Here is a 14,948-nt window from a genome sequence, read left to right on the forward strand (position 1 = left end):
GAAGGACATTGAGACACATCCAGAGGAGGCAACGAGGCTGGAGAGGGGCTGGGAACACAAACCCTGTGAGGAACAACTGAGGGACCTGGGGGTGCTCAGCCTGGAGAAAAGAGACTCAGGGGTGACTTTATCACTCTCTACAGCTCCTGAATGGTGGCTGTGCTCAGGTGGGGTTGGGCTCTTTCTTCAGGCAGCACTGACAGAACCAGAGCACACAGCCTTAAGCTGCACGAAGGGAAATATAGGTTGAATATGAGGAAAAAGTTTTTTATGGAAAGGGTGATAAAGTTCTGGAATGGCCACCTGGGGAGGTGGTGGAGTCCCCGTCCCTGGGTGTGTTTAACAAAGCCTGGATGTGGCACTGGGTGCCAGGGTTTAGTTGAGGTGTCTGAGCTGGGTTGGACTCCATGCTCTTGTAGGTCTCTTCCAATCTAGTGATTCTGTGTTATTCTGTGATTCTCTCTGCAGACATCATGTTTGCAACTGCACAAGGTAATGAGCAATGGTTTTTTGGAGGGGCTCTGTGGAGACAAAGTCTCCATGACGTGCAGGTCCATAGGAGTTCTGCCAGTGAGTGCAGTGACTCAGGGATTTCACCCACTGAGCTCCATTCCCCTCCTGCTGCGCCTCACAAAGCTGCATATTGTTTGGGACTCGTGTAAAATTGTCTTAATCAAAATTACAGTGTGCTTAGGGGGTTCCAGGAAAGATTAAGCAATTATATGGATAATGAAAATCCAAAATTAGGCTAGGATTAACATGAAAATATCCAAGTTTGGAAGCAAGATAAATGTCACATTTCAAGGCCTGGATTAACTGCTATGTAAACAGGCCAGAAGGAACCTTCCTCTTGAAACAACTTATTCCAGTATCCTCTGTTTCTCCCACTTTCCTCTGAAATGGAAGTACTTCTTGTAAGACAGAAAACAAAGACACTGGAGAGAAATCAAAAGTAGTGGCTAATAACTGGTATTTGTTCCTTTTTTGGTTTATTTACCTCTTTCTGATAAGCTTGTTAAAATACAGCTTAAATGCACACTGATGACTGTGTTTAATTCCTATTATATTATTATATTGTGATGTGCAATTAGAAAGCAGCTTGTAGTAAACACTGCTTTTGGAAAACAGTTTAATTGCACCTCTCTTTGTTAGTGCAAATTACCCCTATTCCCTTTTATTTCAAACACTTTTCCCTGTTCCTTCTTAGCTTTCTTGTGGTTTTTTAGGACACTTAGGCAGCATATAGTTAATGAAATGCTTTTGACTTTTTGTTTCTTTCTTTTTTTTTTTTTTACAAGCTTCAGCCCTATTAGGAAGGGTTTTCTGAGTAAGTAATATCTGTTGGCTTTTGTCAGCAATTAAATTGTTTCAATTTAAATCTGTGGTCCATTTAATCCATTCAATTTAAATCTCTAAATCCATGCTCATAAATCTCAGTGTGCTGTCACAGTCCACACCTGCATGTTCCTTTTTACTGTTCCTGGGAGGGAAGTTACACTGAGGAGAATAAAAGCAGATTCTGATGCAGCATTGTTATCCATTGGGCTTTTCCCTTAGTTTTTGTACTTTTAATCCCCCCACAGAACTGCAGAAGTCTCAAGAAAAAAGAAGGAGAAAAGGAAGAAGCTGAAGAGATACCTGCTGATCGGTCTGGCAACTGTTGGGGGTGGAACAGTGATTGGTGAGGCTGCCCTTGGCCTTCTGGGGACACAGCACCAGGGACAGAGAGGGGTCTGACTCCAAGAAAAATATTTTCAGCCCCACAAAAATAAACATGAAAGCCTCAGCTGGAAAAGTTATTCCAGTGTAGCTTCATTAGCTGGGGCAAGTATTAAATTGAGGTTGTCACCCCTTAAAAATGTTTTCTCCTTTTTTGCTGTCATATTATAAGAGGATCAGATCTTCAACTCTGAAATCAAAAGTGTGGGATTAGATCAGTGTTTCCTGAGCTAACAGAGCACAGCTCACCCCAGATCACCACATAGTCTTCCTTTGACTTTGAAATTATTCTTCATTTATCTGAAGTCAGTCAAAGAATTTGGGCAGAGATTCAGGGCCTGGGGAGGGTCTCAGAAAGCCTCTTTATTGGACATGCAAAAGGCTCTTCCAGCAGCAGTAGCAGCACTCTCCCAGCACAGAGGAATGCCTGCCTGGGGTTTTTAGGGGATAATAGTTTGGTGATGTCTCTTGCTGCATCCTCAGGTCTGACAGGAGGCCTGGCTGCCCCTCTGGTTGCTGCGGGAGCTGCCACGATCATCGGGAGTGCTGGAGCAGCTGCTTTGGGATCCACTGCTGGGATTGCTGTCATGGCATCCCTTTTTGGAGCAGCAGGAGCTGGTCTTACAGGTAAGAGAGTGACCACACTATTCTCAGCCACTGGGGCACAGGATCATGTCTGCAAGCACAGTTAATGACCCCACTGAGCTCTCTGCAGAGTGAGGGAAGCGATTTGAGGTGTAATCTGTGAGATTTTTGTCTCAGTGCTGATTAAGGTACTGTGTAGCCCCTGGTGACCAAATAGGGAAGGAATATTTGGTGTGTGGTTAATGAAGGAAATGAAAACTTCCTGCTTTGGGTTAGAAAGATGCTGCCATGGAGAAAGCAGCTGTTACAGCAAAAAAAATCCTTCTGCTGGATTCCCCCAGATCACACAACCTCAGAAAGATCATGTTGGCTCCTTACTATGCTATAAGTAATGCATGGGCTGACTGAGGGTTTTGGAAAGGAAAAAAACCCTCTCCAGATTACCCAATTAATTTCTTAACGAAGTCCTACTGTTAGCAGAGGGTGTCCTTTCTGTGCCATCTCTGAGCCGTGTGTTTCTTCCTGGCTCTGTGTAGGATACAAAATGAAGAAACGTGTGGGAGCCATAGAAGAGTTTGAATTCCTCCCACTTACGGAAGGGAAGCAGCTCCACATCACCATAGCAATCACTGGATGGCTGTGCACTGGCAAATATGGTAAGAGCATGATGAGAAACTGAGAGGAGCTCCAAGAGCTGTGGCTGTGTCCTACTCCAGGCTGTGTTTATGCTCACAAATGCACCATATCTGCCCCACATTTCCATGGCATGATAACTGAACCACATCAATTCTCACCATAAGACTTTGCAACTCAATCTGCAATCCCAGGCAAACAGAGGAAAAAAAAGAGGGCATTATGTTGGTGGTGGTAGCAGGACTGGGAGCAGCCCTAGCAGGATTGTTTCTGATAGGAACTGTTGCATGATTTTGCCAGAAAAGATCTGTCTGGAAGATGATTGCCAGCACTAGTACAAAGTGTCTCTGAGACCTTATGTTTATCCATCAGGAATTAACAGAAAATAGTGTGGTTTTGCTCTCTCCATATCTGCCAGCTAATGAGGTTTATTGGCAAGAAAGTTCTGTCAAGTAAATCCTGTTAAGGACAGCACTCCGGAGGTGACTTACAGGGGAAACCTTGAAAGGTCTGTAGTGCTTTGTTTTCCAGTGTAGCTTGTCATATAAAATATGTCACCTGTCTGCTAATGTGCTCAGCTTCAGCTGACTGAACAGCTGCCAGTTTATTGAGAAGCACCATAATTAACTCTGGATATCATTAATGCAGAAGGATGCCTTGCCTGTCACTTGCCAGGCTGCAGCTTGCTGTCACAGGGAAGATCTCATTTTGCAGTGCTATGCTTTGGCTTCTCTCTTCACTTGCCAGAGGTCCAAGTCCTCAGAGCTGGAGGGCTCCCAGGCACAGTTAGAGAGGCAAGTGTGTTCCTCCAGGAACATTTTGTGTCTGTTTGCCCGTAAAAGGGAGTTACAGATGACACACATTCTTCTTCCATAACTAGTAATCTGCTAGAATGTTTTAAAGAACAAAACTAGGGTTGTCATCCATTTTCCCCCTTACAGCAGTGTCTGTCTGTGTACACACTCCTTCAAGCAGAGGGACTGAGGACAGGAGTTTTATGGAATTTGCCACCTTGTGGTTTTGGAGCTGCAAGTAGTCACAAATCAACGTGTCCCCAATTAAGACAGACTACAGTGGGAATCTTGTGTCACTTTGGTCAGCAGCCTCAACCTGATCTGCATTGCTTGGGCAAGAAACAATGTGGGAAGGCTTTTAATTAATTAAGATGACAGTTCTGCTCTGCCCTTCAGTGTTGATCTGTCATTAATAGCGTTGCTAGAATATTCCAGTGTCCTGCAGGTTCTGTTCTGATCCTCTGTTGGGCTCCTCTTGCCAGGAATCAGCCATTGTGTTCTCTCCCAACATGAATTCCATCTTTGCAACCTTTCCCAGGGAGCTTCACAGCCCCGTGGAGCAGCATGTTGCACTCGAGTGAGCAGTACTGCCTGGCCTGGGAATCCAAGTACTTGATGGAGCTTGGCAACGCCTTGGATTCCCTGCTGAATGGCTTTGTGAACATGATGGCTCAAGAAGCCCTAAAATTCACTGTCTTGTCAGGTAAGAAACTAAATCCTGTCAGATCTGCTTGAGTGGCTGTTTTGCAGTTTCAGTGCTAAAGGAGCTTTCCTAAAGAAGGAATGTTTTGGAGGAGGCCATGCTGGCATTGCCCAGAAGTGACCTGAGAACCTCCTCTACCACACCTGTAATTTAATTGTGCTTTCCTGGACTGCTGAGCCACCATGTCATTGCATCATTCTGTTCAAGTTACAGCTGGAAACACCTTCCTTCACCTGGGACTGTTCATTTCCCTCTATTATTACACATTTACTGCTCTACAGAGACAGCCCAACATGTGGGTTGCACGCATTCTCCCTGTGCCAGAACATCAGATTCTCTCTTATCTTTAGTCCAGCAAAGCATTTCTCAACAAAGCTGTTAGGAAAGAAGAGCTGGAAATGACATAAGCTCCTAGGCTTAGCCTTTAATTTCAGTGAACTCTCTTGCTTTTGATGTTTTCTAAGGAACCTCTGTGTGTGTTGCAGGGATTGTGACAGCCTTGACTTGGCCAGCATCACTCCTGACTGTTGCCAGTGTCATTGACAACCCCTGGGGAGTGTGTCTGCATCGCTCTGCTGAAGTGGGCAAGCACCTTGCACACATCCTGCTCAGCAGACAGCAGGTAACTGGCTACAGTTATCCAGGAGTAACAGCTGGAAGGGACTGGCCCAGGGAGGTGAAGTTTTATAGTCATGCTGGTTAAATGGTATCTTTCTAAGGGTACAAAAATTAATAAAACAAAAACACAGAGAGTGCTGCGTGAAGGTGACCAGCAGATATCTGGCTTAATGGGGAAAAGGAGGAGGTCCCAAGTGGATCAGAGAAATCCTGCTGAGATTTGTTCCATTTAAGCTAAAGCTTTTTTCAATGAGGAAGAAGAGATCCGGGTCATAAATGAGCCTTGGCTTAACCATGTCACAACACAGCCAGGCCCACTGACCAAGTGGAAGTCAGAGAGCAGGAGGTGAGGATGGGTGAAAAGGAAGGGAGAATACAAAGTGTTAAAAATATTTATGGATCATTAAGAGGCACCTGGAAAACAACGGGAGAGAAAAGTGGGTGGCAGCCAATGCCCAGTGGCTCTGTGGCTTTGCCTGCAGGGAAGGGGAACGGGCTGGTACCTGGCAGAAGTAACAGAAGTTTCTCTGAAAAGGCTCAATAAAAGACATTTCTGCCCCCCAGAGCCTGCCATCATTTACTGGGCCAGAGCTGGTGTTTGCTGGCCACGTGTTTGTCTCACACCAGGCCCTGCTGATCATAGAGGAGCCCAAGGGGAGCTGTGGCCCCAGAGCCATGTGTCCCAGCAAGGTGGAACAGCAGAGGAGGAAAAAACTTGATTTCTCATAAAAACCCAATCCTAGAAAATTCAATAAACTTTATTTCATACAAGCCCTTTCTTTTGCTATGGGGCATTGGTTCTTGCTTGTTAAGCATTTGCTGTTGTGAAAACACACATTCCAGTATGCTGGAGAGTCTAAAACTAGTTAATGAGATGTCTGGGGTGTCCATTGCACACCTGCTCCCTGGATATTACAAAGACCATTTTTCATTGATGTTGGGATTAGGCTCCCTTTAATCTTACAGAAAATCTTATTAGGCTGTTCAAAATAAAAGCTTAAAGCTTAAAAGCCAAATCATCTTTTATAACCGTCGCATGCTGCTGCTGTCACTCAGCCTGAAATCTGGAAGTGGTCAGCATTTTTGTACTACAGCTTCTTCTTCTGTGTATGGAAACATTTCTAGGAAAATTTTGTTCCTTGAATAAGGTTTTTGGAAATTTCAAACCAACAATAGCATCTGTTTTGGTTCTGTTTGAAACATCCCCTTTGTTGTAACTTCTGATCTCTAGATTGTTTTCAGTTGATTTTCTGAAAATCAAAACATACAAAATACAAATATGTAGCATTCTTCATATTGAACTGGGCATAACTTTGAGGAGACCTGATGCCTTTGAAACCGACCAAATTGCTCCACTATTTCACAAGCAGGTGCTCTGTGTCTCAGGCTCTCAGGGATCCCCAGCCTGATCTCTTTCCAGAGAAAACACCATTTGGTGGCAATTTTTTCCTCTCCTTCTTTCTCAGGGCCAGAGACCTGTCACTCTGATTGGCTTCAGCCTGGGTGCCAGAGTCATTTACTTCTGCCTGCAGGAAATGGCTCAGGAAAAAGGTAACATTCACCTTCTAACCATTTTTTCTTTTATTTTCCTTACTCCTGGTGGAGAAATTTTTCTTCCAAGAGGAAGAATACAGCTTGGCTCTTTTACGATGGGAATAAAATTTAAAAAACCCCAAGGTTTAAATGCCTTTGGAGCCAAATTCTTCTGTCATTTCCCCCAGTCCAGCAGAAAAAATCTGCTGTCTTCACTTGAGGGGTTTCAGTGGCTCATTTTGGTCTGTGAACAACAACGTGACATTTGTGATCAGTCTGGAGCTGCCTGTGCACTGCCTGATCCCAGCAGAGGATGCTTTGCCTTTCTTGGGAGCTCTCTGCAGCTCTTGTATCTGATTCCCTGAGTCCTGCCTTCCATTTAAGTCTCTGAAATGCCACTGTCATCTGCTATTTTCATGGTAATTTTCCCCCAAAGTCAAGTATAAAACCATCTGCCAATTTATTACCCATTGTGGTTCTGTTTATTAATAGATTTCTATTTTTAATTTAGTAAAAAAAGAAAAGTGTAAAATCATTATGATCAGTTGATGAAAATTGTATCTTGGAGTTGAGTCAGCAGTGAGTGCGTGCAGCCTGCCTTCCCCCCACATAGCAATTGAGCTCATTAACCACTTACTTCACAGTAAATCATAACTAGGGAATTTTATAAAGGAAAATGTCCAGTAAAGTCCAAGAAGGTGGGAACAGAGTCAAGTGAGGATGGAGAAGGTCAGGATTGACAGCTGTGTGCCAGAACTTCACTTCTGATTTAAGATAAAAGTCTTGAAATACAGGAATTCTGTTCTCAAAATAAATATAATCAAATCCAGAATAATCCTTATGGAGTTACACTGGAGCCAGAACCCAGATCCTAATCTGGCCCTAGATCTACACATTTTGTGTCCTGAGAATGCCAAGGGCTGAGGTATTTCCAGGTTTTTATTTCAGTCTGCAGGCTCTGGAATGACACGATCCCATAGCTTAGGGAGGAAATCCTTAGGGGTCTGGAAGGTTGGCTGCCACTGCAAGGAAATCCAAGTACTGTGGTGATGTATCAGAGCAGCTCCCACTGTACACTGATTTTTCAGTTCTTTAATTGAATTCTGAAAGCTGAGCTGTTTGTGAGATGAAAAGCAGCATGTTTAGCACAGATTGCCAAGGCGTTCTCACAGGCACATTCCAGAGCAAGCCACAGAAGGGGCAGAGCTGGGACCTGGGACAGCTGAGACTGATTTGGGTTTGGACGTGGATGTCTCACACGAAAGGAAGGAACATACGGCCTCGTCATGCAGGGCTCTGCATCCAGATGGCACTGGCATTTCTGAGGACAAAGAGCTAATGATGGATTGGCCAGTGAAACACCATGGCAGAAACACAGATTCTGTTCAAATGCTTCTCTGCAAAGCAATGGAACAACCTTGGGATACTTCATCACGGATCACTTCGGGAGCCAGAACTCAGCAGGTTTCCAGAAAATGCCATCATGGCAGGAGCTGGAGTCAATGAGCCATCAGAGACACGTTACTGAGTGGGAGGATTCCCATGCCTTTTAGTAAATACTTAGCAATTAGCAAACTAATGCAAATTGATAATAGCTGTTACCACCAGAGACCAAACCTTGAAACCCAGCTGTGTGTGACAGGGGTGAGGTGTCACACACTGAGTGTTTGTACTGATCACAGCTCATGTGACCAGTATCCCACTGGGCTGTGATCCCTGCTGTGCTCAATGTTGGGAATATTGCAGCCAGCTCTGCCCTGGAACATCTGTACAAAGCCAGAGCTGAATTCCAGTGCTGTTCTCCCTCCAGTCAGGACTGATGTGCTGAGGTGCTTTCCCTTTCCCAGTGAGTTGCATCCCTAGGGCACAGCAAAGCCCAGATCCCAGAATTGGTTATGGTTTCTGGGACAGCTTCTTTCTTCCACACCTTTTCTGGAGAAATCATCTTAATCAGGTTTGAATTTTGGCCTCTTATTCTTACTCTGTTCTCACCTGCTTGGACTTGATTGGAAATTTTCCTTTATAAAACCCCTTATTCATTAGCCACTCTCTCTGAGGGTAAATGGTTAAGTAATTTTTTTTTCACTGCTTTTACAGACTTTATTGTTCTTCATAATCTAAAAGATTTACAAACTGTGAAATAGATTTCATTTATCTCGAGCCTCAGCTGCTCTGCAGGCCAGTGATCTGTTCCCAGGTTTCTATCCTGTCAACATTTCAAAGAAAATGAACATTTTTCAGCCAAGGCTAAACTTTTTTTTTTTGTTCTAAGCAAGAAATAAACTGGACAAAGGACTGGAGAAACAAAAGCTTCCAACACCTTGCCCAAACATTCAGGATCCTGATGAATTAGCTGCTTGTTTATTCACTTGGCTCACACCACGGACATGGAATTTAGAACCTTGGTTGGGACAAGCTTCCTGCAAGACTCTGTGCTTCCTTTTCATTGCCCATAATTATGGGTACAGGGCTTTATTGCTCACATATTACACTCACAAAATTGAATTGCTCTTTGCTCTTTTTGATTGGTGCAAAAATTGCTCTGCAATAAGAAATAATTCCAGGAGAGCTCATTTGAATTTGTCAGGCACGGGATTTACACGGCAGAGAAGGATGCAGGCTCTGCAGGCAGCTCCAATCCTTTACTGCTGTCAGGGAAAGGAAGCTAAGTGATGTGCATTTGAAAAGTGCCCAGGCAGAACCTCTCCCTCAAATGTTGGGTTTAGCCTGATCTCCCACAGGTGCCGAGTATGGATTTGGAATGTTCTGCTCATGAGTCTTCCATTTAACTGCTGTGGCATCAGAGGATTCATCTCTCTTTACAAAGATTTATGGAAGATACTGATATATTGTTCAGGAGTTTAGGAAAGTTGCAGGGCTGCCCAATATCTCTCATTCCATCATTATTTCTCCTGAAATTGCCCAGCTGCAACTCTCTGGTAAGTCAGGAAGATTTATTATGCTTAAAAGTTAACAATGCTGTTCAGCAAATCAGGCCCTGGGCATTCGGGTTACAGCAGAAGGAAATCAAAGCAGTTTGGTGGATCTTCACTGGGTATTGGCAAGTGCCTCCATTGTTGCTACTTCCAAATCAATATTAACAATTTGGGATTTCCCCTTGCATGTTCAGGTCATGTTTTTCATAGAATCAGCTGTGGCAAGAGCTCCTCATGCTTCACGTAGGACAACATTTGCTCACACTGTGGGATCTCAGACCCCTTCACCTGTTTCAAAGCTCTGTGCAAACCCACATCAGTGAGTCTGCAGAAAGACCTTTCCAGGGGTTTCCAGACCTTTCCAGAGGCTGGCTGCTTGAACAGCACCTTTCTGGGCTGAGGCCAGGCCACTTCTCCTTTCCAGTGCTTGGTCCTTTGCACTGTCTGAGGATCTCAGTTGTTCACTTTACTAACTCCAGGTGAATTGTGGACACTTAAGATGTGTGCAAAGTTTTATTTATGATCCTCCTTTCCATTGTTTCTATCTTTCAATCAAATTGATTTTCACCTAAATTATGATTTTTGTGCACATCTGAACACACTTCACATAAGAATATTTTCTGTTCCATCTTCTAAATCTGAACTGTTGTGCTTTCACCTTGACAGACTCACAAGGGATCATTGAAGATGTTGTCTTACTGGGAGCTCCAGTGGAAGGAGAGGCCAAGCACTGGAGAGCTCTCACCAGAGTGGTGTCAGGCAGGATCATAAATGGCTTCTGCAGGTCAGTGTGAGCTCAGTGCCCAGCCTTGTTAGCCTGGAAATGGTTTGGGGCATTTATCCCTTTCAGCACTCTGTGAGTGCTGGTGAGGACATTGATTGAGCAGTGCCAGAGCCTGCTCCCTCCAGGCCTCTGCCTCAGATCCATTTGAGATGGCAGCTTCAGGAGGCACCTGGAGGCTGTTTGATGCAGCTCTTGGCTCTTTGTGCCACTGGAAACTTGTATTCATAGAGGGACAGTGTTCTGCCACTCACAGCCTAAAGTGGCTGGGTTTGTGTGTATAATCTGATGTATTCTGAAGGCCCTTTAAATCTCAGCTTTGTGTCAAGGACTATAAATACAGCAGTTAAGTTTGCTGACTTAAAGATTGGGAATTAGAATCTGTAAAAGCTTTAAGATGCAGTTCACTTGTGGCTGCTTATGGGGAAAAATATGTGAAAATCACAATGGAAGGGAAGGAGCTCAAGCAAATTGAAGGGTTTTATATCTGGAGTGGGTTTCTGGTCAAGATAGTCCCCATGAACAAGATATTTAACTTGCAAAGGAAGAATAACTGGAATAGCTGTGGCAAATTTAGTAAGGATATGAAAGAATACAAAGATTGCCTTCAAAACAAATACCAGCCCTTTAAAACCACATTGAAAAACATTCTAGAAATAAAAGCAGACAACTGTTTGCAGAGTTATGGGAGCTGCTGGGTGAGAAGAGGGAGGTTCAGAGGTCTGAAACAGCTGAAGCAATCTCAGAAAAGCTATTAAGTAGTCAAGTGACAGCTTCAAACCTAATGACTGTGTCTTGGAAGATAATTGTGGCAGGAACACTGCTTACCAGCACAATTAGATAAGGGGAAATTAAAACCAAGGAATAAGCGGGGAAGACTAAGAACATGGGGAAATAAATTGAGAAATAACCAGGCAAGAAAATTAGCAAAGAATCTTCAAGTCAAGACAGTTTGTAAAGCTGTGAGCCCTTGGGTCAAGGACAGGTGAAAATGCTGCTGGTGTTTCCCATGCATGCATCCATATGGATGCCTACACATGTACATAGAAGGTGGGGAAGTGCTGTGTTACTATGATTCTAACAGAATGTTTGAACTTAGAAAGAATAATTAAATAAATTAATTAGAAGTATTCAAGGTTAAAACAACAAATTATCAATCCTATCTCTCAGCTAGACTGGGAATTGTTGCTTTTGTCCTCTTTGGATCCCAGGATTTTCAGGGATGCCAGATGTAAACACCACTTGCAGTGTTTCTTCCTGTACCATTAGGAAAAGCTGCCTCCCTGGGAGTGCTCTGAGTTCCTCCAAGAAGCCATAAATCATAGAAATCATTGCATATAACTGAGTTTATCCAGAAAATATTGTTCCTGTCTGTGTTCTACAAAAAGAAATTTCACTGTATCACTGCTTATTGTATCCATTTCCTATAACACACACAGAGACACAAAAAAGATTTGTTACAGTTTCTAATCCTGATTGTGCTGTTGGAATAAAATACAGTGTGTATGTGTCCAGAGGGTTATTCAGGCAACCTGAGGGGCAGCTAGAGGAGGGAATTGAGAGATTTAGGGAATTTCTGTGAGGATTGAGGTAGAGAGAAAGATTATACAAACATTTTGTGGTAAGGCCTCACCTGATTCTGATTTTTCTGGTCTCTTGCTTGCACAAAGGGTGGCCTCATTCTGTCACTTCAGGAGTAACTCTGTTTAGGTTGGATGAATTACACTGAATAGAATTCCTGTGAGATCAGATTTGAGCCCAACTGTTGAGCTTCAGTTCTTGTTCTCCTTTGGCTTTGGAATATGAGGGGACAGGGCGAGTGAGAGCCCTGTCAGCTCTTGGAGCTGTTCCCTCCCACTTAAACAGCAGGGCTGCAAATTCCCAGTGGGAAACCTCACCCAAATCAGTTGGATTGGCTCAGCTTTTGAAAGAACCAACACCTGAGCAGTGTGAATGTGTTCTAAAGGTTTTGCAGGGCTCTGCATAGACAACTCCTAGTGTGGATTATTTGGGAGTAGCCAGGAATGGGCACCTTTGCCAGGAGCATTTCACCTGCTGCCATCACAGAGCACAAATCTCACTCATGTACCACTTAAATCTGCTCTGTAGAGTACAGTGGCATTTTGGTACCCAGATTTTATGCTGTTGCTCAGCTCAGAATTGTATTTCCTTCTCTCTTCATGCTACAGTCTACCCTGAAACTGTCACAGTGACTTATGGCACTGCTTTAGAGTGGGAACAAACCCTTCCTAGTTCTGTCACTGAAGCCATGTATTTCTACAGCACCTATAAATCAGGAGCACTCCCAGGAGCTTCACAGTCAATATTTATGTCACAGCATCAGTGTTGTAGGTCTCATCACTTTTGCAGCTTTATGGCCTGCAGAACATACCAATACGTTAAAAGCATCAAATATGTCAATGTGCAAACCCTGAGCAAACATAGAAATAAACAGAAGGGTCAGATTTTTAAACTCACTGCAGTAAAGACACGACAGCCATGGATCAGAATTCAGTTCAGACTTACACCCCTGTGTCCCAGGAACCTGCCCTGAATCCAGCAAGTCATTCCTGGTGTGGTTGCTACCTCACACAGACCTGCAGCAGCTCTTGGTCCAGACATCACTGTGCTTCCCAGCACTTCCACTCTCATGGTCTAAGTAGTAACACACTGGAAGTGTTCCAGGTCAGGGTGGACAGGGCTTGGAGCAACCTGATCTACTGGAAGGAGCCCCTGCCCATGGTGGGGGGTGGAACAGGATAAGCTTTAAGCTCCCTTCCAACTCAAACTGTTCTGGAATTCTTTGATTCCACATGGCATTGATTGGGCAACAAGATTATTCCCACTCTTCTCTGCTTCCAGGGGGGACTGGCTGCTGAGCTTTGTTTACAGAACCTCCTCTGTCCAGCTCAATGTTGCAGGCCTCCAGCCAGTCGACCTGGATGACAGGAGGATGGTGAACATGGACCTTTCCTCTGTGGTAAGTTCTCATATTCTCATTTTTTCTCCATCATTCTTTGCCTGCAGCACTGTAACCCCACACTGCACTGGGGAAGCTGGGGACTGAAGAGAGCCCCTCTAGGTACATTGTCCCTCTTTCCTGACTTTGAGAGAACACTTATCCTCACTTCCCTCTGGATTTTGTTGGCCCAGCTAGTGCTCAACACTGAGCAAAACAATGAGACTCTGCCTCTCCTGTTGGATATGTTTGGGTTTTTTTGGTTCTGACATATCTCATAGTGGAGATAGAAAATTCTGTCAGCCCTCAAGAAGGGCCTTGCTGTCAGAGAATCATGGAATGGTCTGGGTTGGAAAGAGCTGAGTCCCAAGCCCTGTGAGAGTGGATCCTGGGGAGGTGGGATCAGCACCTGGAAAACGTGGATCTCAAACACGCACATGGCAGGTGCTACCCACTATCTTATCTTGGTGGAGCCTCCACAGTGCTCAGGTTCAGGCAGGGCCAGGCTCCTGGCCCTTGTACCTTGGTCCCCAGGGCTGCAGGAGCTGGAACTGCTTTGGAATTACAGAAGCTCTGTGATAACAACTGTTGGTTTGCCAGGTCCTGCTGCCTTTTCAGAGTGTGTCTCCAGGAAACAGGGAGAGATTCACTGGTATATCTGGGAAACATTTAACTTCCTCAAAGCTGTCTGGTGTCATTAGTGATAAGCCACTGTTAGAACATCTGGCAATATATCTAAGCAATATTCAACTCAATTATCTTACACTCATCACCGTGTTGTTGGCTCTTCCACAGAAAACCAGGCAGAGCTTATCTTGTGTATCCATATCCACAGAAATCTTGGGCATGCCATTGTGTTTTTTCCATTTCTTAATGTTTTAATTTATTGTTTACTCTCTGCAAACTGGAAGATGCCCAACACAAAGCTCAGGATATTTCCATGGTCAGCTCTTCTTCCCAAGTGTCCCCACAAGCTGGCAGGGACCATCAGTGCTGCTCTGGAGCTAAAGGCACTTTGAAGAGCTTTTAGATTTTTTGGAGCACCAGCTTGCTAAGCCTATAAATACCCAACTGTTCTCAACTCATTTCATTCATGATAACTGAGCTCTGCACAGCCCTTGGCAGCACAAGCAGGGCTTGGTGCTGAGCAGAGAGAACAGAGCCTTGGAGGAACAAAACAGGGGCTTCCCAGGAGTAGGGGGTTTAGTGGAGGCTTTTAAACATGGCCCATGCATCTTTGCATCTCTCTGGGTTGTCAGCATTTCCACACTCCCACATCCATTTTCTCACCATCCTAGAGCTGCCAGTACTCATTTGCTCTCTGACATCTGTTGCTGGCATGAAAATGGCCCAAGATGCCAAGTGGTGGCATGGGGTTGCATTTCCTGTCAGTCAGTCCATGTCACCCCTCTCTTTCTGAGTTCTCTTCAGAGACCCTCCTTCTCATGACCCTCTGCCTCCTGAAGCTGAAAACCCCTGGAGCCCTGCACACTTTATCCTGCCTGGATCACAGCAGCTTCTCCACTTCCCTCAGAGGAGCAGATTTACATTTCACTGAATGAATAAGGTTTGCAGAGCTGCTCTCTGCTCATCTCCCAGGGCCATGTGTCTGCATCCTGGCTGCCTGCTGCCAGCAGTCAGTCCCAGTGCTGCTCTCCTTCAGAAGGAATTGACACTTCCTTCATCT

General features: G+C 44.5%; 2 protein-coding genes across 3 annotated transcripts in view; one reads left to right on the plus strand and one right to left on the minus strand.

Moving 5' to 3' along the window:
* The window catches only part of TMCO4 (transmembrane and coiled-coil domains 4), a 39,700-nt gene that overhangs the window by 14,057 nt on the left and 10,695 nt on the right, over positions 1 to 14,948 (plus strand). The window contains exons 6-13 of the mRNA XM_071449256.1: positions 1,584 to 1,681; positions 2,203 to 2,346; positions 2,841 to 2,960; positions 4,270 to 4,434; positions 4,920 to 5,056; positions 6,519 to 6,603; positions 10,188 to 10,305; positions 13,165 to 13,282. Coding sequence (XP_071305357.1) covers positions 1,584 to 1,681; positions 2,203 to 2,346; positions 2,841 to 2,960; positions 4,270 to 4,434; positions 4,920 to 5,056; positions 6,519 to 6,603; positions 10,188 to 10,305; positions 13,165 to 13,282 — 985 coding nt within the window. The remainder of the gene's footprint in view (positions 1 to 1,583; positions 1,682 to 2,202; positions 2,347 to 2,840; positions 2,961 to 4,269; positions 4,435 to 4,919; positions 5,057 to 6,518; positions 6,604 to 10,187; positions 10,306 to 13,164; positions 13,283 to 14,948) is intronic.
* HTR6 (5-hydroxytryptamine receptor 6) overlaps positions 1 to 14,948 on the minus strand; it is a 38,667-nt gene that overhangs the window by 6,344 nt on the left and 17,375 nt on the right. The window lies entirely within an intron of this gene.

The sequence above is a fragment of the Agelaius tricolor genome, unplaced genomic scaffold (assembly GCF_023055355.1).
Source record: "Agelaius tricolor isolate 1412-34295 unplaced genomic scaffold, bAgeTri1.0.p SCAF_28, whole genome shotgun sequence".
NCBI lineage: Eukaryota > Metazoa > Chordata > Aves > Passeriformes > Icteridae > Agelaius > Agelaius tricolor.